The following is a 26,804-nucleotide window of genomic DNA, read 5'->3' on the forward strand; positions in this document are numbered from 1 at the left end:
TAAGGCTGCAGGTGTTTTCAACAGATTTACAGAATAAAAACAGGAGGAAAAGTAGCATGAGCTCCAAGTCTGGAGTTTAGGTATTCTTTCTCAGAAAAATAAACTTAAAGTATCTGTTCATAGTTCTCAAATAATATCATACCTAAAGTGACTTAGGCAAGCTCCTCTTAAAAAAAAAATCGTATCTGCTCTGATTTAGGCTTTCTGTTGTTGTTGTTACTGTATACATTTTTCCTTCCTGCCTATTTTTATCTCATATATTTTGACATTCTAGTATTACTTTTGGATAGTTGTGTTTCCATCTACGTTAGCTTTTAATAAGGAGAGATGAGGCCAGGGGGAAAAAAAAAATCAAAACCCTGACACAGAAAGAGTGGACCATACAAAATAAAACTTGTTTAGCTCCAAACAGGTATTTCAAAACACAAATCTGTTTCATTTGCCATGCCTGGATTTCAACCATCAGGCTGAATTCACTAAACTGTTCCCTCCTCGCCTTGCCTGTTTTCGAGTGTTTCAATTGCCTTTCCTTCTTCCAACAGCTGTGACAACTGTTAAAACAGTCAGTAAAATTAAGTCCGCTCTATAATCCTGTAGTCAATGTTACATTTTAATCAGAGGTTGAAAGGGATTCATGTGATGAGCACACTCATTTAGAATGATTAGACGGACACATATGTCAAAATGAGCAGATATATTATTTTCATCTATTTATGCTATCAGTTATTACTGCTATTAAATGTGAAACAAGCTTTCAAGTATTATGCTCTTTAATGTGCTGGCACATTTCCTAAAATAAAAAACACATAGTTATAGGTTAACATTTTAGGCTCTCCTAATGGTGGTCAATAAATTGTATGAATCTTTTTCAACAGCCTCCAAAACAGAAATTGTCTAATATTTTCCTCTGAAACCGCATAACTCTGGTTTCATTTCTGTGTATACACACACGTGATAGGGTTTAACCCAGTACAATTACTATGAATATTAATAGCATGTATAAATTCTGTGGTTTATTAATTGAGACAGAGAGGCAGATGCGTTGCTTAGCATTAGATCTTTCTGTCTGTCCAGTGAACCACGTAACCATCAGAACTGCATCCAGACAATAAATCTGTATTTTTTAAAGATGACTTTTAATTGAGCCAAAAAGAAAGCTAGTTTGAATCTTGCGCCAAAGCCAAAAGGACATGTGCCCTGATTTCATTTAAATGCATCTGCTTTAAGAGGCTTATCTAAACTAATTATTCAAATTAGCTATAAGAAGTTAAATTCAAGAAAACTACTTTAAAAAGAACCCTCTGGGGGATTTTTAAAGTTTGTTTTGTTTATTTATTTATGGGAGAAAGTTCAGAATCTGGGTGAGCTTGGATAACGCCTCCTTCCTGAGAAGACATTTAGACTCGCCGATTCTACAGCCCAGGTGCACCAACCTTCAGACTACACTTGGGCGGGCAGTCCTACCTTTGTTTGTTTTTCATTTTTATTTTCACACAATTTAAGGTTGTTTCTTGCTTCGAGTGTTTCAAAGTGTAGCAGGCACAACCTTCCAATCTTTCAGTTCCTCCCTACGTCCATCTCTTGGAGACTATACCTTGCGTGAGTGTGTATGTGAGTGTGTGCGTGTGTGTGCATGCACGTGCGAGTGTGCATACACATCTATGCACACAGTCACACTCATACAGACACGAGCAGGCACTAAGACTGCAAATCACTTTTCATCTCTGACTTAATTACAAAGCAATGCAATATGCAGTCACTAAGGACAGCTAGTGGACATCTACCTATAATGCACTACCTCGTCTTCGAGAGTTTTAGATTTTCTTCACAATCTATAGAGAGATGTTTGCCAAGAGCACTCTTTTCAGAATTATAACAGTTGGTATTACTGTAATGTGAAAGCAAAGCAATATAACTGACTCAACAGAAAGATGATCCAGTGACAGCTCCCGGGGTATACTAATATTTTATCTTCACAGTGCGTTGAAATTAAGTTTATGACCTACTCGTTTACTCAAGAATGCCTAATTTACTTGTCCTACCCCCCATACGCTTCTCCCCCACCTCTAGGGTTCCAAATACATATATATACCCATATGCAAAAAGATATTCATAAATACGAATTAAACTGCATGTAAGAACAAAAGTACTTTTCTCTATTTTCTGGACATGAAGCATGGCACAAATCCACAATCTGAACATCGTCTATTCAAGGGGAAATTTTAAAAGTCACTAGTGTTTCTTCTTTAGTTTTTTCTCCCCTTAAATATTTATAATGTGTGAAAATCTCATGTTACTTAATGGACTGATTTGTCAGTTAAGTGCCGACTTAACGCTAACCATGCAAATAACATTATTCTAGCCCTGAATTGCATAGGGCTAGTTTTTAAATTGTTCTCTGAAGGAGAATTAGTAAATGTGCAATTTTGCCTCTAACTCTGCGCGGTAAGAAATGACAGGGAGCTGAAAATATCTGTCAAACTGCAAATACATAAGAGGCACTCAATAGTATAAATCATTTTGAATATTGTATTTTAAAACATCTTTCCTTGGGAAAATGGGTCCTAGTAAAAGATGCATTTTAACAGTTCACTAAGCATTTGTGCCAAGTGCCTATTCTTAGCACCTGAATAAGAAGTGACTGTCACACAGCTGTTTTACTGACAGTCACTGAGCTTTGCCTCAAAGGTAACATTGTAGTCAGAGAACAATTCTCGACTTACTGAATTAGGAGATCACCCTCAACACAAAAGGCACAAGACAGACACAAACAAGCACTCGTGCACACAAAATACCCAGGGCATTACCTGAATCAGTGTGCAAAGATACATTCCGTCCACACACACACACACACACCCCACGCGCACCCCCACGACGAGTTTTAAAAAAGGAAAGAAAAAGGTACCTACTCTTCCTCGTAGTGCAGGGAAAAAGATTCAGGAAGGCAAAGTTCTACCGAATCCATGTGCGACCGGCAACCATTATTTGTGCACCCCAGCTATAAATCAAAGTTTCCTTGACAAAGCACAGTGCAATTAACACAAATGTTCTCCTAGTGACAAGCCTATAGGCACAGCCAGTTGGGACCAAAGCTCTCACACTCTCCTAATCAAGGACTTAAAGCCCCGATTGGAGCTTATTAATATGAAGTAGGGCTTTACATATGCAGTCCCACCGGCCCAGCCGCGCAGCCGATTGGGGGGCCTCTGCCCAATCAGGAGGGAGGCGACGGGAGACTGCACGGAGCGAGCGGAGCCAGGCAGGTAGGCAGGGTGCAGAGAACCGAGGGGACTGAGAACCGGCGGTGGGAGAGAAAAAGGGAGCGGCGACGCTAGCGATCGAAACGCTCCCAGCAGATAACTGTGCTCTCCTCCCCCCCCTTTCCGTCTGTCTTTCTTTCTCTGGGAAGCTACAAAAGAAACATAACTAACTTAACTCTCTAAGCACTGGAGGGATTTGTCTTTGGTTTCTAACCTAAGACCTACTTTGCCTTGAAAAGAAGAACTCACGCACACTCTCAGTTAATTTGGGAAAGGATTCCGCGGAAGGTAGAGAATTAAGTTTGTCCTGCCGTTGTGTGTGTTTTCAACCCCTGGGGGCTGCTTCGCATTTAGTGCTGTACTTTCCCATTTATTCGTAATCGCGTCTTTTCCTGCTTTCCTGATACATACTGGGCATTTTAAAAATCAAAGGCATTCTTCCAAATTGTTCGGGCATGTGAACCCCTGGGATCGTCATCTCCGAGGCGGAATGCAGTTTTGCACAACTACAGAAGAGGAAATAGTGCATCAGTACAATTTGAGGGAATGCTCATGCAAATTATAAGTGTAATAAACATTTCTTTACCTCCTGCCTCCCTACATACAGATATACAATGCATAGCTTTTCAACTGCAGGACAGATTGGCTTCTCCAGTTACAGGGGTGGGGGTCTCAGGGCTGTAGGGGGAAATAGTGCATTAAATCCATCTCTGCACTTTACAAAATAAACACTGCATTTGGCGGGGGGGGGGGGGGGGGTGTATGGAGAGCATTACTACACAGTGCACTAAAAGTGTTCTTAATCATATACTTATTTCAATACAAGCTTCCAAACTGGGAGGCATATGCAAATATATGATTTTACCCAAAACATCAGTTTCCAAATAAAATGCAGTGTACGTATTTGTGTCTATGCATAACACACTCTGAATGCTTTAAAAAAATCAACCCAGAAGCATTTTGTAAATCATCACAGAGTCTGGCCACTACAGATGATAATTTAGGAAACTAAGAATTCTCAATCAAAAGTGTTGTTTTCTTTCTTTCTTTCTTTCTTTCTTTCTTTCTTTCTTTCTTTTTTTAACGCGGTGTAAGAAGAGAAAGGTATTTTCCCTTCAATAATGTGTAAGGTGTTTTAGTTTCCGTATAACAAAGAGTTTTCTTAGGTCCTGTTTTAAACCACAGTCTATTTTATACGACCAAACGTATTGGAATAGATACCAGCTATTTATGACAAACTACTACCTTATGGAGATTGGAAGACCCACATTTTGATATAAGTCAGCTCTACTGCTACCAACCTTTTGCATCTTAAGTGTTCCATGATATAAATAGTATAATCTTTGAGATCAAAATAAATTAGTTCAGATATTTGGTGTGAGTTGAAGTCACTAAATCAGAACTCAACTCTCTCTCTCAACCCTTGCAAATTTTCTAGGTCTTTAAAAAAAAAAAACACTAAAATAGAACAGCCACATTAAAATTCAGAATGTAAAAATGACAGACATGATTTGGTCCCCCCACAGAAGAAAGCAATTTCCCTGCCATGTATTTAGCCATATCTAAGATATGGGTCTGATTCCTTTTATTTGTGGGCTAAATTCATACAAGTTTTTAGATGAGAACTCACATAGCAAAAACTGTGCCTGAGAATACTGTATAAAAGCAGGTAGTAAAAGCTTAATTACCAGTAGCATTATGCTGTCTATATTGTTAAATGTGAACTCTGCAATTAAGATGTAAATTTGGTTGTGAGCAGTGAATTAAAAGAGCTTTGAGATGTAGAAGAAAATCCAAGCATTCTGCAGACACCAGGAAAAAAAAAAAAAGAAAAAAGATTGGTCTATTCAGTCTAAAATGAGACATGTAATCATTTTATAATTAAAAAAATAAATAAAAAGCCATTTGAAATAGAAACATGATTTTTCTAAAATACAATAAAAAATATGGAAGCTGCATTAGAAAGGAAGAAAAACATCTTTGGTTCAAAGATTACAATCTTCCTTTCTGAACAAACTAAAATTCTCAGGGTAATTGATAGATCCAGTTGTACACATTTTTAAATAATATACCAAAAAAAAGTTTCTTATATTTTTTCTCAAGACTTTTTCTTTCTAAATAAAGATTATTTAATGTTATTTAATGCACTCAACCCATCTTAAAGTACTTAACACATTCAGATTTTGCACCTGTGCAGAATCCTGTACTGTATTTGGTTTCTTTGCATTATCATGCTGTGACAGAACCTGTTTATTGCTCCTTTGAAATGGCTTCTCAAAGACAAGATTTGCAGTTAATTATTTACCGATGGACCTTAAGTCACCACATTTCATAGGAGTTAACTTGTACTTCCTGGAATCTGCTTATTTCCCTTTGGGTACTTATTTGCCCAATTATGAACCATTTGATCTCATTGGTATGTATTTTAAACATATTCAGATTCTTCCATGTGTAGGTCTTTTCTGTGCTCACAGAGAAACATGCACAAACATCCGGTGTATAGTCCCCACTCGTCTTTCACTCACCATATTTCATCAATGCAAGATACAGTGTCCACTGAGCTAGCTGCTTTCTGAATTGCCAGAAGTATACGAGTGTATGTACACACACAGATCTGGATGCTTCCCTTTGGGAATAGAGCGTTACCTTTACAAGTCAAGGACCTAAGATTACACCTACCATCTTGAATCCAGTTTAACCAATTTAAAATTTAAAATAATATCTACTGCACTAAACTTGCGAAACGGCTCCCAGAATATTTTCTGAACACACAGCTTAGTCATCTCAAGAATCTTCCCCGGCCACAGTTGTCTCACCTTGAAGGGGGAAACAGTGGATAATCACAGGAAACAAACACATCATGAGCAATACTGAGCATAAACCTTTAGAATCTCAACTACAAAGGATACGAGGGAAAAAATGAAACAAACATAGATAAACAGCCTAGAATAAACACATATTGCTAATCAGGCAATACACTTCACAATCTTACCACAAGGAGTCTACCCAAAGCAGGATACATGGAACTAAATAAAAGGACCTCTTAGGACGATTTCACACAGAGTATTAATAAATTAGTTAATATCCATCTATTATGCATCAGGCCCTGGGTCCGCGCATAGTTTCAATCTCTTTTTCCTTAAACAGTACGGTCAGAAATATCCAAACAACTTCATCCTTAGGCCCTGACTCATGCACAGACACCAGCAGAAAATATACTTCATTTCCATTTCAAAAAAACAGACTGGCAACCAGCAAAACTCACCTGCCCACAAAAGGTAGCTTCCTGTGTTCTATACCGGAAGTTTTACTGTGTTTTAGTCAGAATCATTTCCTAAAACATTCCAACAATGAATCCTTACGTTGCTAAAAGATGATGAGAAATGTTCATTCTTGCCATTATTGCATGTTAATAGCTATATTTAGTTCCCATCTTCCTTTTGCGAAAAGGAACAGGACTAATCTGTATTAAAATGTCTATAGTTGTCACGCTATTTCTGAAGCAAATTTGATTTTATACTGCACACTGGTCATCTGTTAAATATTTAAAACTAAACAAGGCCTAACAAATTTAGATTTGCAAATGGCCTTACAATCTACCTTTGTGGATCTTTCCTCAAGACCATAAAACCTTTAAAAAGCTGCTTAACTTTTTGAACCATCTTCCCTGCTGGCTTTGATAGACTATGTATAGGATAATGTACCATACTGCAAAAAGCAAGCCAAGACTGTTAAAAACTGCTATCTTTCACTCTGAAGGAAAACCCACCGTGAACATCCCTGGGAAAAGAACGCTGATGGGCAAGCAAGAGGCTTAGATAGGAGGATCCCCTCTGCCCTGCTCAGGACTTGGGTGGCCTTGAGCGGGTCCACCTCATTTGTCTCCCCCTACTTTGCTCATCTGTGCTTCGGGAATTCTCTTACGTTGTAAACCTGCTTCAGCACGTACCTTTCCCACGGGGAACAGGAAGACTCCCTTTCGGAATCAGCATGACCACTTTATATCACTACCCAACTGCTATCAATTCATCATACCTCATTTTCTGTTGCCTTTCATTTCTAGGGCACAGGCTTTGATATTTAAATTATTGTCTCGATTGGCAAGAAGCAATCATTTCTACGGAAAGTGATCACTTCCACAGAAGCACTAATAAAAACCTTTCCTTTTGACAAACCTCTTGTCCTATAAATCCATCCCCTTCCCAAATTACCAAGTCCATGTGAACAGCCCATTCTCTGGGGAGCAATTACCTCACCTCCATAACCCACCAAACTCTTCCCAGTGTTTGTGAAAGTGGGGGAAAAAAAAAAGAATCACAGGAAGAGAAACTGATGGAGGCAATTTGGTTTCTGTTTAATTAATTTGGGATTATTTTACTTTCATTTTGTCAAGCTAATGATATACATGGTAAAATATCAGGAAAAAATAAATTATAAAGTACAGTAGCTCCAATGGGAAAAAGTGACTTTCGTTATGCTGTATTGCCAACATACGTACCCTGGTAAAATACCAAACACATTTTATAGTATCCTATGAGCCTTCCGTAATCTGCATGGCATGTATTTACAGAGCAATAGTTAACATTTTCAGATTATACATTAATAAATGAGTTGCAGTTATATTCTTTCCTGAATGTTAAGCACCATGAGCTAAATGCAGAAAACATTCAAGGTCAATGTCCCGTTTTAGACCTTTTCAGGCGGCTGTAATATTATGATAATCAAGCTTAAAATATTCCTATAGAAAGAGTAAATTAGCCTTTTCACTTGAAAGATGATTATGATAAACAATAAACCTAAGAGAGGACAAAATCCCTATTTTTAAAAGCCATAAATTGTTGACTCAATCATGTGTGTGATAGTGTTGTCCAAAATAAAGGGTAGCTTAACTCTGAGAGGAAGGGGGAGGGGGGCAGTACTGGAAACCAAGAGCAAAGGGGAAGTGGAACAAATATGACCGATTTTAGAATAAAGGAATACTTGCTTTGGTGCCAGTACAACGATCAAATTATCCATCTTAACCTCCCCATTCAGTATCTAGTCAAAGTTAAAAATGTATACAGCCATGAAACATCAAAAAAGCATCAAGTGTGTTTTTCCTGACCTATAAGACTGTTCAACACTCTGTGAGAGTTCTCCTTTCCTATTGCTTCCTTTAACCCCTTTGTCCAAATTTTCGAAGGACCACTTAAAAAAAAGGGGGGGGAGCTATATAGCATCTGTGTCCATATAAACAGGCTTAGAGGCTATTACGTTACGGTCTTTCTTTCTTATGTTAGAACTGTCTGACGTACTCTTTAAGGCTCCTTTTTATAAATGAACACATTTAGGGGCACCTGGGTAGCTCAGTCGGTTAAGCATCGACTTCGGCTCAGGTCATGATCTCAAGGTTCGTGAGTTCGAGCCCTGCGTCGGGCTATGTGCTGTCAGCTCAGAGCCTGGAGCCTGCTTCAGATTCTGTGTGTGTGTCTCTCTCTGCCCTTCCATGCTCGCACTCTGTCTCTCTCTCTTTCTCTCAGAAATAAATAAAACATGAAAAAAATTTCAAATATATATATATATAAATGAACACATTTGATAGAAATCTGCTTCCCCTAAGCAAGGCAAATTAATTAGGGGTGTGTGTGTGTGTCTCATCCCCAGCAGAAGTCAGGAGACTGTAGAAGGCCTCAGTGCCTGCTCTGGAGGCAGGCCTTGGGCTTGGAGTTCAAATATGAGGGACGAGGCTTTGGCCTAGGGTCATGCCACCCATCTGACTCTCAGTTTCCTCTGCTATTAAATGGGAATAACAGTAAGAACAATCTGGTAAAATTGTCATGGGGATTAACAGAGTTTAAAGTAATTTAGCACCGCGTCTGGTCCTCTTTGGGAGGGACCATATGACCCGATGGGCCAAGACATTGTGACTTGTGCCAGGTGCCCTCACTTAATAATTTACAGTACTCCCTCCTTACACTCTCCAGAGTGCCTCAGTTTGGATAATAAATTTTACTGTCATCCTACACATAGTGAGCCTCCCATAAATGTTAGCCATGTTATTTTTAAGTCTCACTAAATAAAAGAAGGGATCTAAAGAAATGGCAATGTCAGCTCATGTGGCCTTCATCCTTGACTCGGAGTTCAAGGTGCTTAATACAGAAAAGTTTTCCCCCAGTGAAAAGAGCAGTAACGTTTGCCCTAAGAGGATATGAACTGCTTGCTGGCATACGCGCATAGATTGGCGCAGTATAATGAGGGGGACGAAAGATGTCCCCCTTAAAGCTAACCATTGTGTTTTGTGCATGAGTCTGAAGAAGACAGATCTGGGAAAGTTAAGTGATTCCGCTGACTCTCCACAGCATTCAGTGGTGCATTGTTTACCAGAAAGAAGGGGAGAGAGAAAGTGTACCCTTTCTCTCCCTTTAAGACATTCTTCCACATCCCTCTACCCTAGCAGTTCAGTCAATAATGCTGTTGATTTTATTACTATCCCAAGCACAAGCTCATTCACCCAGGAGCTCCTTTGATCAGATATTCCAAGAACTCAATTTCTTCACAAGGCTTTGCTCTTGTTACATTGAATGGCCACTAATCTATGGCAGAACACAAAGTCTGGGCAACAGGGAATTAGAGACAGGGAAAGACCACAGGGATTACGAGTCCAACTTGGTTACCTCGCAGGTGAGAAAAATAAGGCTCAGAGTGGCTAAGAGTCTTAACCCAGGTTTCACACCCAGGTAGTAGAAAAGCTCATATTAGAAAAGATTACATGTCTCCCCTTTCCAGCGCTTTCTTCGTAACAAGCTCTTAATGTTAATCTCACAGTCGTTGACAACACTCCAGTGCAAGGGACTCCAGCTGAGACAGGAGCCCTTGGAGAACAAAGGTCCGAAGAGCCAAGGGACCTCACATCCCAAGAGATAAATACCCAAGTGTATACCAAATTGTCTTTCACTTTCTCCAAAAGCTTAGAAAGACAAAAAGACTCATATATTTAAAAAGCCGTGGGGATGAACTGGTAGAGATAAATTCTCTCTTTTCTCTCCGGGTATTTACTTGTCCTTTCCCGAAGCCATTTGGCCTGTCATTTCCTTTAGAGATCCAGTTTTTATTAAGTGGCCACTCCTTTCCCACCTTAGCCCCTCCCCAACTGTCATGTGTGAGGCTTCACCAGTTCTGAGGGTCTCCCCAAAGCCAGCAAGGGAACTCAGGAACTACTCCCGTCAATGTTACAGAAATACAATGAGGATGTCTTGAATGAGTGAGTGGATGAGTGAATGAATGACCAATATTGTTACTTGGTTTACTGCTGCCGAATGTAAAGATTATAATTCGGTGAAATTATTAGAGCAATGTAATAGAAAATTTTAAATGATAAGATGATATAAAAAAATCAGAAGTCAGTGGAGAGGAGGGAGCTGGTAGAAAGGACAAAAGAGAAGGAAAAAAAAAATGAGAGTCCAAGATTTGCTCTTCTAAAGTGCTCCTGTCCTTCCCTAATTAGTCTTCTGAGACATCACATTCTTCCTCTTTTTTCTCTTTTTTCTGTTTTCCAAATATTCATACTGACTAAGGACTAGATAAGGAAAAACAATATTTATTATTAAAACAATGCTGCCACATCAGTACTTAAATCTATGACCCTCACCAGGGTAACATGAAAACATTTTCTCATTTAACCTGACAGCGAGGCGTTAAAAATCACCATATCCCAGATATGTCCTGAAAACAAATCCTTTTTTTATAAAAGTGTTCAAAAATAGCTCTTGTATACAACACAAAAATCTCTATATTAAGGATTCCAGGGTCTCCTTGGTTAAATGTTGACAAGGCTCCCTTGAAGAATGGCCATATAGCTCCATTTCTACACGGCATTATGCTGGAACAGCACTGAATACTGAACACTTTCAGAAAGGAGGTGGATCTCTCTTCTTATGGGAGAGGAAGAAGGGAATTAATCAGCAGAAAAAGACAAAGGTCTTGGCTTTAGGCCACTCTCTTCCTCTCTTTGCTGCCTGTAATTCTTTAACCAAGTCCTGCATATTCTGTTTGGTGGTTTCATTCCAAGAGCAAGACACCGGATGAGAACACATCACATCAGGGAGAGCCAAAAACATTTCTAGAAAACCATAGTTTGGATGCAAAAGAGAGTGAGGCAAAGAATTCCCTCCCCATTTCCCTGGTAGATTAAAATAACAGGAATGGTGATGGGGGAGGGGACATGAGGACAATAGTCACTCTGAAATCCTGGGGGCTCTTATCTCACCTGTGGTTTGTCACTGCACAGCCATTTGTGTCAGGAGCCCTATCCAATCAAACTTTGTGTTACAGAAAAGCAAATAACATAATTAAAGACCCCAGTTTTTTAGAGTTCAGTTACCACTTGAATTAGAACACTAAATAAATCAAAGACAATTTTCATCAGGGAGAAGAGAAAAGAAACAGATTAATTCACCCTTGGAGAAATTGAAACATTAAACAAAGAAGTAAAACTTAACAAAGGAAGCAGATTTTTCAAACTTTACATTTTTAAAATATAACCAGGTAAAGAAGTATAGCTGTAAATTATAATTTTTAATTGTAATTAATAGCTAGAATATCTCATATTTTTGCTATAATTGAACATCAACAAAGCAGTTTCACACGTGCTTCTTTTGTTCCTCACAATAACCTGGTGAGGCAGGAAGAAACTCTATTATTATTATTCCCACTGTGTAGATGACAAAACTGAGGGCCAAGAGTTTATTTCATTGCCCAAAGACATTCAGTTGTTAGGTTGCCAAGTCAGGACATGAATTTCTTGTTTTTTAAATTCCACCTTTCTGGCACTTTTCATCGCAAGCGGTTTCCCATAAATCTTGTTACATCCTCTTTGAAAGACACACAGGAGTACAGAAAAGCAGGCACCAGTACACATTTTTGCTCACCAAAATACTCATTTTAGGCAAGTGAAGGAGCTGCTCCCACGAGCTGTATACCTTATCCCTCCGTTTCTTACTGCAGAAACACCTACGTACTGGATGCCCAGCCTGTACCCGGCCCTGTGTAAGTTTCCTGGGATAAACATATACCTTAGTAGTGAGAATGTAAAACGCAGAAAGAAAACCTGAGGTCTCAATTTCCCTTCTCTATCACTGATTTCCCAGAAAAGTTCGGTGTACCTCTCCGTTAATCAGTTTCTCTTCCCTAAGTTTCAGAGTGATGTAGTTAAAGTCTAATTCTAGAATATCTAAGCCAAAGAACAAAGAGGCCTAAGGAGGAGCAAAACCATTCTTCATCATTTTTGTTTAATTAAATTAAATTTTAAAATCAACAGATTTGCTGGGGCGCCTGGGTGGCGCAGTCGGTTAAGCGTCCAACTTCAGCCAGGTCACGATCTCGCGATCCGGGAGTTCAAGCCCCGCGTCAGGCTCTGGGCTGACGGCTCAGAGCCTGGAGCCTGTTTCTGATTCTGTGTCTCCCTCTCTCTCTGCCCCTCCCCCGTTCATGCTCTGTCTCTCTCTGTCCCAAAAATAAATAAACGTTGAAAAAAAAATAATTAAAAAAAATAAAATCAACAGATTTGCCTGGAAATTTTCTAAAATTTTGTCATTCGTAAAAAAAGAACTGGAATTGGGGCACCTGGGCGGCTCAGTCGGTTAAGTGACTGACTCTTGATTTTGGCTCAGGTCATGATCTTATGGGGTTCATGGAATCAAGCCCTGAGTTGGGCTCTGTGCTGACAGAGAGGAGCCTGCTTGGGATTTTCTCCCCTCCCCCACTCGGCTCCTCCCCAGCTCATGTGCACTCACTGTCTCAAAATAAATAAATTAACTTTAAAAAAAAAAACTAAAAACTATAATCAACTCATATAACGTAAGAGCTTTATAAACATCAGTGTTATCTTCAGGATCGATTTCATCTCTCCAATCTTTCCAGAAGGCTGTAGAAGGGGCCTGCACCGCATACTGCCAGGTGTCTTAGTCCTGGCTATATTATGGCTAGGAAGATCTTGAAGGAAACATGGCTACATTTTGTTTTCTCTATTAGCAAAGATGATTAAATGAGACAGTATTAGCTTTAATGGGCTCTTTCTGTGGTCACAGCCTCCCAGTTTGGCCCCCCCATTGGCCTCATTTCCATCGATTGAGCAGTCAGTCCTATTCAATTATTCAATCCCAATCAATATTTTGAGATGTACCGTATGTAAATGTAAACATTTTGTTTATTTCTACTGGACTTAATTCATGTGCTCTTACTGCGTGAGAAAGTTACATATTTATAAATGAACCATGTGGAATTGCAAAGAAAGTATTCCTTTCTTTGTAATTCTGGCTGTCACTTAGCTAAAATGCTTAGCAACAAAATTTACAAAGTACACAGAACACCCTTCGGATCCTTGGAGGCTAGCTGAAATGTCTGTTCTTCTGTAAGCCCTTTCCAGGGGTCCCCAGGCTGAATCAGTGGCTCTCTCCTCTGTGTCCCATAATGCTTTGCACCATCGACATGCTTTATCTGGTTTGTATCATAGTAGGTTGTACTTTCTCTGTGTTCTCCATTTTGTAAACTTTTTTCTAAGTTTATTTATTTATTTTGAGAGAGAGAGAGACAGAGAGACAGAGAGAGATAGAAGGAGAAAGAGAGAATCCCAAGCAGGTTCCACACTGTCAGCACAGAGCCGCATGTGGTAGCTTGAATCCCACAAACCATGAGATCATGACCTGGCCACAGTTGAATGCTTTACCTACTGAACCACCCGGGCGCCCTTCCATTTAGTAAAGTTCTTGATGGCTTTTAATCATCTGTCCAGTACCTAGCACTGTAATTCAGACATTTTAGACTCAATAAGTATTTGCCCAGGAAATTGCTGATTTTGCCCAAAATCATTGCATTCATGCTGCTTGATTTTTTTGTAAATGAGTTTCAGTGTTTCTCTGAAGAAATCTTGTCAGTATTTTAATGGGGCTAATATATTCACTCCTTAAGAATTAACTACTCACTAAATAAAACTGTACTTAGACTTACGAGAAAAGGAGCATTGTTATTTTTATATTCCCCTCCCATCCCCGCACCCCTGCCCCATGAATTAGGAGAAAATGTTGACTGTGTTTTTCAGTATTCATTTTATTCTTTTTTGTATTTATTTAAAAATTCTTTTTTAACGTTTATTTACTTTTGAGAGAGAGAGAGAGACAGAGCATGAGTGGGGGAGGGGCAGAGAGAGAGGAAGACACAGAATCTGAAACAGGCTCCAAGCTGTCAGCACACAGCCCAACTGGGGCTCCAACTTGGGAATGGGAGCTGAAGTCAGCCGCTTAACTGACTGGGCCACCCAGGGGCCCCCAGTATTCATTTTATTCTTAAGAAGAGATTGCATAGTGATAGCAAAACCCTCTCCTGTCCCTACCCTTGCCACAGGAGAGAACCTCTAGACAAATGTTTACTAGTTTTGAATCATATTTTAAGTTGTATTCATAAATAAATCTACATCCTTAGGTGGCCCTGACTGGTGTCAGGTAACTGAATGATTTACTTAAGAGCTTGGTTTCCTGGGTCATCAACTCCTCTCTTCTTAAGAGAATAGAAAGGAAAATTCCTAAGTGGCAGTTTACAACACATTAATGAGTAGCCTTTCTAGACTGTATCATTCATCCCAAATCTGATGCTTCTGAAGAGCTAAACAATATTTTAACACAAATATTTATACCCTCAAATTAACATCCACCTGACTTTTAGGGTAAGAGGAAAAAAAAATCACTGAAGTTCCCCAATCTTGCCCAGAGACATGAGATATGGTAGAAAAAAAATGCTTGGAAGCAACAGTTCTCGGGCATCTGTGACCTTGGCCATAGCATTCCACCTCATTGGGCTTCAGTGAAGAATGGGATGGGACTAGTTCAGTAGTTCTCAAAGTGTGGGGCCCAGATTAGCAGACTGTGCGTCAAACGGAGGCCGGTTAGAAATGCAAATTCTCAGGCTCCACAGGTTGGAGCTGAGAGGCTGGAGCCGGCAATCTGTTTTAATGACCACTGGAAGAGATTCTGACACTCCCCAAAGTGTGAGAACTGCTAGGGTAGAGGATCACTAATTCTTTTGCTCTAAAATTCTTCAGCAGCGCCATCAGGAACACATGCAGCTTCTATTATAGCAAATAGCTCAGAATTCACTTTGTAATTCACTGACTGCCATCCAGATTTTCTAAACTTCATGTTTCAAGGCACTGAGTCTTATGAGTCAAGTCCTACAACAACAAAAGCCTAAATAAACAAGCAAACAAACTGCCTTCCACTACTAGGGCTGATCCAAGGACAGGAATGTGGTTCTTGCACTTTTAGAAAACTCTAAATCCAGTGCTTTGGTTTCTCTTCGTGTATGCTCACTTGTTTTCACTCAGCTTGTCCTGATTCAACATCTGAAGGAAAAACCTGAAAATCCTGAGGGACAGATATGGTGCCCAGAAGAGCTGCAGACAACCGGAAGACAGACAACCAACCCGGAAGAGCTGGTTCCCTCCTTGTTTTGAGGCTGGCTTCTACCATTCCTTAGCTGGTGGGCTGGTGCATGGACGGACCTCTTCTATGTGCCTGTTTCCTCATTTTTAGCAAGGTGATGATTCTAACCACATGTTGTTATTAAGAGGATTAAATGAAATGCTCTATACAGCAGTGGTTTCAACCTTTGAAAAACCGTGATCCCCAGGCTGCACCTCAGCCAATTAATTTATAATCTCCAGCATCAGGAGTTTTTAAATCTCCCCAGGTAAATTCAATATGCTGCCAAAATTGAGACTTGAGAACCACTGGTAAATTGCTTACCACAGGACCCGGAATCATTATGTTACCATTACTGAATCATATAAAGGAAGTATAAGTAATAACATGACCATGGTATTGGAAAACCTAATTTCAATTCTGGCTTTTCGACTTGTTGACTTTGTGATCTTGGGCAAGTACCTAAACTGTTTTGAATTGGCGTTACCATCTGTTAAGAACAACAGTCGGGGCACCTGGGTGTTTCAGTCGGTTGAACTTCCACTCTTGATTTTGGCCAAGGTCATAATCTCACAAACCGTGAGATCGAGTCCCCGTGTGGGACTCTGTGCGGACAACACGGAGCCTGCCTGGGATTCTCTTTCTTCCTCTCTCTTTGCCCCACCCTCCCTCATGCTCTCTCTCTCTCTCTCTCAAAATAAATAGACTTAAAAAAAAAAAGAACAATCACACTAATATAACACTGTATGTTAACTACAATGAAATTGAAATTAAAAAAAGAAAGAACAACAGTTAACAAGAGGGAAGAGAGGATAAAAAAAATAGTCCTGCTTTACTTTATCAGGAATTTACAAAAACAAATGAGATCATGTAAATCCAAGCTGACTGTGAATTATGCAAATATAAGGAAAGATGATTCTTACATCTAGTCTATAAAAACTACTTCTAACCTGCAGAAATGTCAGTGGCCCATGTTCTAAAGTCCGGTCACTAAAAGCAAGTGACTTCTAGACCTTCCCTAGTCCTGCTGATGAGGCACCAATTTTTTGTTGTTGAGGCCATGCTATTGTCCTAAAGCCCAACGGTAATCACAGAATGAGATCATCTGGCTCCACTGTGGAATCACAGGGAGACTTTTTAAAACTGTAGAATCCTCGTTCTCTCCCCAGTTCTCTGGGTCAGAATCTCTGAGAGTGGCAGCCACACAGTGGTATTTGGGGGAAGAGGTCCACTGGCGATTTCAAACTGCAGCCCATGTTGCAAAAGACAGGAAAAAAGTGGGGAAGTTGAGCGTGACCTCACATAGCTTAAGTCAACCCGGAAAGCATTCTGGGCCTCGGCTTTCATGCGATGCTGTCATGTGTGACGCTGATGTCATGCCAAGGTGCCAGATTTTCATGGATCCATCGGTTTATGATATTTAACTAAAACAAGTACAATACTTTCAAGCATCAAGGAGAAAAAAGTGACCCACACAATGTTTTCACTGGGTTGTTGAGTATAATTTAAAAGGATGTTCTGGGGCACCTGGGGGGCTCAGTTGGTTAAGCATCTGACTTCGGCTCAGGTCATGATCTCATGGTTCATGAGTTTGAGCCCCACATCAGGCTCTGTGCTAACAGCTCAGAGCCTGGAGCCTGCTTCGGAATCTGTGTCTCCCTCTCTCTCTGCCCCTCCCCCATTCATGCTCTGTCTCTCTCTCTCTCAAAAAAATAAACATTAAAAAACAAAAAAGTATGTTCTAACACTGTGCTTCAGAATAAAAATGGATGTGAAATGGTTAAATAAAATATGAACAGGGGTATCATAAACAATAAAATTTAGTTGCTTTTCATTTTCTTCCTTCTATTCTTACACATTGTTTGAAAGGTTTTACAACCAATGGTGATTATGTCTCTAAGAGATAATAAATGAAATTGAGAGCGTGTGTTGGGGGTGGGGGGTGGGTAGTGCTGAATGGAGATAACCAGATGCCAGATCTGAGAGAGAGAGAAAAAAAAAAATCAGCTCACTTGTAAGTAAAAAATTCTAGAACTTTCAAACTCCTGGCAGATTCCTGAACACTCATGCCTGCATTTCATTTTTCTCTGCTTTTCCCTGTTCCTTCTGCTTAGCAAAATCCTACTTATCCTTAATACTTAGTTCACCTGGGGGGTCAGGGAGACTTCTTGTAGGACAGAGACCCCAGCATCTTCTATCATCTCCACTAACCAAACGCTATTGACGTTTTCCTCTTAGTTGTCTGATTCTCCCAGGACTCTAAGCTTCTTGAGAATAAAACTGCGTCCTGTTCATCTTTATAAATAATCCCAGCTCTTAGGACAAGTGCACAAAAGGTGATCTCCAAAGACTCATTAAACTGAACTAAAAAGCTGCCTGGCTGTGGGAAACAGAAAGGAATTCCTAAAGAGGCAAGAATAAGATGTCGTGCAATTATAGCTTTATTTTTTTAATAACACTTAGCAAAGAAGATCCCTATACACAAACTGTCTTCCATGATCTTCCGGACTTGCTACTTGAGGTTAAGTGACACGGCTGCCAGGGACCCTTGCCCAGTGGATTTAATGGCAGGTGCTTTGAAATGCTAACGTATGATTCTCTAGGGGCTGCCACAGAGAGTCTATAGCACCGCTTCTCCAAGGGAAGCGTCAGTATTACCTGGAAACTGTTCACGTCAATTCTCAGGGCCCACCTGGAGAAACCCAGGGTGGTGGGGCCCAGCAATCTGCATTTTATCAAATCTTCCAGGTGATTTTAATGCACGCTCAAGTTGGAGACCCACTGATCCAAACGAAAGGATTGAGGAGAAAAATGAAAAAAACAATCTCTGTGTTCAACTTCTTTTCAAAGTCGATTTCCCTACTATGGCTCTTCTATATCCGCAGAAACCCAAACTGATGAGCAGGTGTTCCAGAACAGGCCGAGACGCAGCAAAACCTACAATTCGCACCTCTGGCCCCTCGGGAGAATGAGGTTTAATGCAAATGACAAACCTGTCTCTTTTCTATAGTCCATCCAGACAGACGCTTTCATTCGTCACTATTTTCCCTGCAGATTGTCTTGTAAATGTGGCCACGGCCACATCTGAAGTCCTGAGTCTGACTCCTGACCTCCGGAATGTTAGCCCCTTTCCTGCTGAACAACAACCCCTTGGATCACTGACTTGCTATTATTTTATGCTTAATAGGCCTGATCTGTGCAATATTTTTTTTATCAGGCTACAGTCCTATCTCTAAATTCTCTATTTTGAATGAATACCGATTTTGTGACATGAAGTCTGCTATATAATGAAATGCAAACAATGAAAAGGCTAAATCAGTTTACAAAAAATCTATTTGTCAAACAGTGTGGAGATGTTCCCAATTTAGTCCGGGCAGTTCATGCAGCTCTTGATAAGGGAGTTAAAATGTGGCTGTTCACCGAATGAAAATAAAGGCATCTGCACCACAGATACATTTTCCTTTCAAAAGTCTTTGTTGTAACTTGTAGCTAATTAAATGCCCTTACACAAGAGACATACACACACAGCAAAATCGGAGAATTTTCTTACAAGGGAGCGAGGGTTAAGAGAAGAGAGCAATTCTGGCTTCCCACATACCGTTCCTTATATGACATTTACATTTCTATACAGCTTCATCAGCCTGACAAAAAAGCACAAGGGGAGGCCCTTTTTGTTCAATTTTGGATTTAGAGAGATTTCTAAGCCCTGCAAAGGAAGGTACTTAACATTATAAAAAAGGAGGAGGAAATGGTAACCCTGTCTTAGATGCTTGAGAAAAAATAATGCTTTCCACACACCTTTCTGTAAAGCCAACAGAGTAACTAAAAAATTATCAACAACTTAAAGGGTTCGAATATTTATTCGTAACCATCTTCCTCGCTCCCAGAGATTATTTGCAGGCCAAGGTGTTCTGTATTAAACTTGACATTTATTGGAATGGCTTTGAATTTACCATGTCACATTTATCAACATAAGGTTTTATATATATTGACATTCCTTAATTTTTCCACGTTCTGAATTAACTTTCCATTGGGCAGATTTTAAAGTGTTAGTTTTCAGCTGGAATTTAAAAAAACATCTTAACGTTTATTTATTTTTTGAGAGACAGAGAGAGAGGGAGCCAGCTCAAGTGGGGGAGGGGCAAAAAGAGAGGGAGAGAGAGAAATCCCAAGCAGGCTCTGCCAACTGTCAGCGCACAGCCCGGAGTGGGGCTCGAACCCACAAACCACGTGACCATGACCTGAGCCGAAATCAGAAGTCAGACACTGAACCGCCTGAGACACCCATGCGCCCCTCAGTTGGAATTTTTTAAATCATATAAGAAACTGACTCTTCACTGTAACTTGCATTGACTTATCACAGCCCCTAACCTGTGTTTCTGCTCTTTTTCCACAATCCTGTCTCCACATGGGAAGACCGTCCAATGTAACAAAATCACATTGGCTAGCAAAACAGAATGCTGTGTAAGGGGAGAGCCATTCCTAGAGAACTAAAAGCTCTTTGAGGTCAGTGCAGTTTATAGTTACTTGTTCATACCTGTTCACAATCCTGTGTCACTACACACCTGGACTCCCACGACCCTGTCCCAACATGCCCGCACATACCCACCTATGTCTTTTCCACCTGCAAACTCAGAAAGATCTCCTCCCTGGAAACACAGCATATCGCACCATCCCTTTGTAGTCTCCTTTCTGTTCGTACCTAATTTTATTTCTCCCATTAAACTGGAAGCTCCTTGAAGGCAGGAACCCTGTCTTACTCATCTCTGAATTCTTGGAACACAGCTTAGGGCTGGACTGTGAAAAGATGTTCAATGACTGTTTACTAAACAAATTAATGAATGCAAGTATAGCGGGCACACAGGCACATACCTTGTGAGCTTTGGATTGTCACTGTTATGAGAAAGGGTAGGTTATACAATGCTTTAGTCATCAAAAAATACCACACTTCTGCATGTAAGTGATGACAACAAACATGTAAGTTTCTAAGATCTGCTGGTTTTATCATTAAATCATCTCTGTATTCTCCAAGTTAAATTCCAAGTGCCTGAATCTCCTAGCGAGTGGTTTTAACTGGTCTCCTGTCTCCAACTTTATGCCTCTTTCTCATTCAACTCAAAAAGTATGCTGTTCTCAAGCACTCTGTCTCACGTTTTCCATTGCTGTGGATCAAAATCAAGGTTTTTGTAACCTGAAATTCAAGTCTGTTCACAATCTGACCTAAATCCTCTTTCCTGGCATATTTCTCATAATTCTCCTTCAAAAAACCTAGGTATACCAACCCCCACTTAACCCAAACATACTGAAATACTGAGAGCACTCCTACTTCCGGGAGTTTTGCTCCAGATAACTACCCAGCCCTCCATCCCCGCCCTGGTGTAATGCTCTTCATAGATGAGGTAAATCTTTACAAAGCAGGCTAGAGCCTTAGAAAGGACAGAGCCAATTCTCCTTGGAAGAGGGGAGGAAGGAGATAGTTTTCTGACCTAGCCTTCAAAGATGGTTGGGGTAGGAAAGACTCAGGGTAGGTGAAACAGTCATTAATGACAAAAGAGAGGCACATAATCATACATCTTCAATGGACCAGAAGTTCCTTGAGGCCAGGAACTGCCTGATTCATCTTGATAGTCCCTGTCAGAGTACCTTGTATTCAGCAGTTGACAGATAAATATTTATTTAACGAGCCTTTATCCATTCCTGCACTAACTCCCTCTTGCATATAGTAGGTACTCAATAAATACCACTTAAATGATGAATGATTTCTTAATCTTTCAGTTCTTTGAGAAATGCAGAAACGAGGAGAGATAAAATTTCTGTTCCTAGGGGAAAAAAAAACTTAAGAAGAAAAAATTAATGGTTAGGAACACAAAATATGCTTACTTTGTTTACACACCCAAAATAAACTGCATGTAAAAACTAGTTAAAATGTTGTGTTCACATCGCCCTCTGGTGTTAGACTCTCCCAGACAACAAAAAACCTGAAATTTATAGTTTTGGGAGATTTTGCCTCAAAAAAGGGGAGCATTCTACCTTTCCTGATAAGTGCAAAATGTAACACTGAATGAGGACGGTAGTGTCTTTCCACTTTGCTTCAGTTGTTAAAGATTGAATTCTTAACTCCAACAAGGTACGGGGCCTCCAGTATATCTGCTTAATGGAGTGATTTCCTCCTTTGATCAGTCATTAGAGAGTCATTAGAGACCAATGCATTGAGGCTGCTAGCTGGATTACAGGTCCTTGTATAAAAGGTGTGCTTTCAAACCAAAGAAGACATGACTTTGCACCAGTAGTATATGGTGAAAGTTGCTCTTTGCCAAATTTGGCAAGTATGAGAAAAGTCGGGCAGAGAATAAAAGTTACAGGACAGGCACAATCTATTCATTTGCTATGAGTGGTAGGAGAGAATGCCAAGGTGGCGAAACTAACACATTACACCATCTCAAAGTGACTCTTAGTATCCTGGAGAGAACCCTGGAATAAATATCTCAGTCATAAAACCATTTTCTGGCCATGGCATAAAATTCATTGATCCCTCATATTAAAAATACAAAGTTATTGGTCTTCGGGGCAATTTGATTTAGAGGGTTGGTTTAAATTTTCCAAAAACTAAGAGCATAGGGACACCTGGGTGGCTCAGTCAGTTTAGGTCATGATCTCATGGGCCGTGAATTTGAGATCCGTGTCGGGCTCTGCACTGACAGCATAGAGCCTACTTGGGATTCTCTCTCTCTCTTTCTCTGTCTCTGTCTCTCTCTCTCTCTCTGCCTCTCTCTCTCTCTCTCTCTGCCTCTCTTTCTCTCAAAAATAAATGAATAAACATAAAAAAACCCTAAGAGCATATTTGAAGGAAATCTTGGATCCAGAAATGTAAGCTAGAAGCAGATCTTGGCACAGATCTTTAAGAGTTTGCCTAGCAGGCTGTTAGCCACAAAGTGCTCTCCCATCGCCAACATCCTCACCACACTCATCATTGTCACCATCATCGTCACTGGCATCAGGATTATGGTCAATGTTGCTAAGTGTCACAAGTTTATTGTATGCTAGGACTGTGATCAGCATTTCCCATAATTTAGCTCACCTGAACTTTATATTTTTTTTTTAGAGGGAGAGAGAGACTATGAGTGGGGGAGGGGGCAGAGGGAGAGAGAGAGAGAGAGAGAGAGAGAGAGAGAGAGAGAGAGAGAGAGAGAATCTCAAGCAGGCTCCATGCTCAGCATAGAGCCCCATGCCCCATGCAGGACTTGATCCCATGACCCTGGGATCATGACCTGAGCTGATATCAAGAGTCGGACACTCAACCGACTGAGCCACTCAGGTGATTATTAAGATTACTAAGATTATTAAGGTGTAATCTTAATAATATTCCAGTTTCGCTGACTAGGAGACTGAGGCTCAATAACAGCTACATAATGGGTAGCATAGCAACAGACACAATTCTAATCCCACTCATGGGACACTTTGCAGGTGCTGTCAACCATTCTATTTCCGGCTACTAGCTACCAGATCTTCCTTTACTTGCAATTCCTCTCAACATGGTGCCTCATGGGGCGTGGTTCTGTCCCTTTATTCCACACCCCTCTTTTCTTCTAAGGTGCTGATAGAAAGGCTTGAAAGGGTTAAGTGCTTGAAGAGAACAAAGCTAAAAAGATGAATCTCTGGTGGACAAGGAACCATGAGGGAGTAAGAAATGTACCATCTGCTGGAGTCTCTTTTACTTTGTGTCTAAACAAATGTCAAGGAAATAAGGAATACCAAACTTCAAGGCATCAGATCAATTTATTTATTTATACTATATTTGGCAAGCGTTTATCACATAGTTGTTCGCACTGTACTAGGTGCTAAACAAAATATTTACACACAGGAGCTTGCAAGCCTACATCTTTTCCTCAGAAAGTACACGCCAACCGTACAATATTCGTAGAGTAACTCATTAGATGTTTTAATCAAATCTTTTACCTCACTTGAGTCTAGTCCTGCACGCGTGCGTATGCACACGCACGTACACGCCCCTCTGAACACCGTCCTGAAAGCAAAGGTTCAGTAGTGCTAGGGATCCACAGATTTTAGTCAAAGACTTTCAAAATACATGCCACGATTAAAAAGTAAGTTTAAGAAACGCACACAACATAGGACTTATAGAGGTTATTTCCACATCTCACCATCTTTATTCCTGGCAATGCACGCTGTGTTACCTATGAGTAGTCTCTTTTTGGCTACAAATGTGTCCCATCTTCCATCTGTTCTTCTAGCAATATTGCTGGCCTACTGCCACTGGAGCTACATCAGCCTTCATGATGTCATTTGACTCGATTTTATGTATTACCCATTTGTTTCACTCTCCAGGTGAGATTAGGCAAGTATATTTTTCTGTGGTTCCCTGAGCAGGTTTTCATGTTGGTTCCATATTAGCAAATGTCTCTGTTTCTGCTCTATTTACCAAAGCTTGCAGCCTACTTTGCTAGGGTCAAAAAGAAAGTCTAAAGTTTCTCCAGAAATGGCTGGCTGAACCATCGAAGGACTCAGCACAGGACCTTAATTTTCCTTCCTATAACTAGATGTCATTTAGAGGTGTGTCTATTAAAGATGCTACTCCCTGACTTTTCTCATCTGCTTTGGAATTTTGCTTTTCCTTCTTCCATTCACTTGATAAATATCAATCCAATACCTGCTCTGTTCCTGTCACTGTGCTGGGCAGAGGAGCCTCTATCTTCTTGAGTTGAAAGGCTGAGGTGTTTCCCTTTGCCAAGTGCTATATGGCCCCACATATAGTCATGCAGGCTGACTGAGCTACTGGTTGGGAGGTTGTATGAGCTTCTGGGTCAGCTTTGCCCCTTACTAGGAGTGTGTCCTTGGCTGAGTTACTTAACCTCTCTGTACTTAGCTTCTTCATCTGTAAAGGACATACTCAATAGTGTCGCTATTACTTTTTAGTTGTATTATGGTGTATTATATTTATATTTCAGTCTTTGCTATAGGGCAGTTATCTGTGTGTTAAACTCATTCTGTAAATTGTAAAGAAATATACAAACATGAAGCAATATTATTATTTAATATAGGATTCAATAAGTTTTACTTATTTGTTTTTTAAGGGTTTTATTTTTAAGTAATTTCTCTACCCAACGAGGCTCTCAAACTCACAACCCCGAGATCAAGAATCTCACGCTCCAGGGGCGCCTGGGTGGCTCAGTTGGTTAAGCATCCCGACTTCGGCTCAGGTCATGATCTCACGGTTTGTCAGTTCGGGCCCTGCACTGGGCTCTGTGCTGACAGCTAGGAGCCTGCAGTCTGCTTCGGATTCTCCTTCTCTCTCCAACTCATGCTCTGTCTCTCTCTCTCAAACATAAATAAATACAAAAAATTAATAGAAAAAAAGTCTCACACTCCAGCAACCGAGCCAGCCAGGCACCCCAGGTTTAGCAAGTTTTAAAGTAGAGTTTTTATCAAAGAAAAACTGAAAACATTTGTTGAGTACCAACTATGTCTCAAGTGCTGTGCTGTGTGCTTTACATATATTATTTTGTTTAACCTCAAAGAAGATAAAAATAACAGTAGCCTCCTTTTATTGTGCAACTGTCTAATTTAATGTTAATAATAACATATAAATAGGTATGATCGTGATTCAATTTTAAGAAGAAATGAAGGGGCGCCTGGGTGGCACAGTCGGTTAAGCGTCCGACTTCAGCCAGGTCACGATCTCGCGGTCCGTGAGTTCGAGCCCCGCGTCAGGCTCTGGGCTGATGGCTCGGAGCCTGGAGCCTGTTTCCAATTCTGTGTCTCCCTCTCTCTCTGCCCCTCCCCCGTTCATGCTCTGTCTCTCTCTGTCCCAAAAATAAATTTAAAAATGTTGAAAAAAAAAATTAAGAAGAAATGAAAAGAAGGAAATGAAACTCAGACATTGACTTATCTGAGAAAACCCAGCCACTAAGTGACAGAACCTGGATGGGACCTCAGGACACTCTGTCACTAGAGGCTGTGCTCTTTGGCCACGACACGTGGTTTTCATGGATCGGAGGAAGGTAAGGTAGGCCCAAGCGAGGCTGATTAAAAGAAAAAGAAGACCGGACTGATAAAGCATCGATATTTATAGGCAAAATCATCTAATTGGCAAGATATTAATTTCATGTGTATGATGTTTTACATCTCAGTTTGGTATCTACAGAACTGCAAAGTGAAGAGGTATCAAAGCCAGCATTTAAAATATTCTTTGCTTAAAGTTCTTCATTTTCATGGCATTCTTTTCCTTTGTCTGGTAATAGAACAAGAATTGTATCGAACTTGAAAAATGCAGACAGATTTTATTAATTTTTAAATGTATCACTTGGAAGATTGTATCATTTATTTATACTCTATAGCTGACAATTGGCCTGTATAAATAGACGGGCCTGTGGTGAACGTCTGAGGAAAGCCTAAAAATACCCCCTGCTTCTTTACCCCCTAACGTGGAGACCTTAGAGAGTCGCCGAGCGCTAAGTAAACAAAAACCGGTTCCGGATGCCAAAAACCGCCTACTTCCCAAAGAAATGAACCGCGTGTGTGCGTGCACACACTTACACACCTCCACCCCAGACAAGCACGCACAGTTCTGCTCTGGTTTTCATCATCCTTACTTGCATAAAATTCTGAACATTTTCCTTAAGACACCCTGATTTCACCTAAATGTTTTTTTTTTTTCTTCAACATACTCAAGAGGCCTTGGATCATTATCTGGAATTATCAGTAAGACTTAGCAAAGGCGGCCTCATTTAAGAACCCATCAAACCGGCTTAAATGGCACTGGCACATTTTATAGGCCTACTTGCTTTATTTTATTCATTTCTAGTACAAGCATATAGTGTTAAGCTTCCAGAATCCTTGTATGTGCATAATCTCCTGTAGCCCCTTTACCTATTTGTGAAATAAATAGTATTAGTTTTCCAGTCCCACAGACTCTGAAACAAACATTCTGAGAGGTTCTTTAAATTGCCCTGGAACACAGGAACTCATAAGTGGCAGAGACAAACTCCAAAGTCATGGCCGCAATTCTCCCAGGCTTCCTCTTTCTGTTCTAGCACCCTCTTCATTCCCCCAGCCCATTCTGTGGCAATACCATGTGATA

At 40.3% G+C, this 26,804-nt stretch overlaps 1 protein-coding gene across 3 annotated transcripts in view; it reads right to left on the bottom strand.

The window, feature by feature from the left end:
• Positions 1-26,804, bottom strand: part of ESRRG (estrogen related receptor gamma) — a 584,122-nt gene that overhangs the window by 225,591 nt on the left and 331,727 nt on the right. Inside the window, exon 1 of one of the 3 annotated variants that reach the window (XM_043568376.1) lies at positions 2,910-3,260. The exons of 1 other annotated variant lie outside the window; for it this stretch is intronic. In XM_043568376.1, coding sequence (XP_043424311.1) covers positions 2,910-2,965 — 56 coding nt within the window. In that variant the 5' untranslated portion in view covers positions 2,966-3,260. Of the gene's footprint in view, positions 1-2,909; positions 3,261-26,804 lie in introns of those variants that run through there. One more of the 3 variants, XM_043568377.1, reaches the window with a different exon arrangement.

Source organism: Prionailurus bengalensis, chromosome E4 (genome assembly GCF_016509475.1).
Source record: "Prionailurus bengalensis isolate Pbe53 chromosome E4, Fcat_Pben_1.1_paternal_pri, whole genome shotgun sequence".
NCBI classification, from domain to species: domain Eukaryota; kingdom Metazoa; phylum Chordata; class Mammalia; order Carnivora; family Felidae; genus Prionailurus; species Prionailurus bengalensis.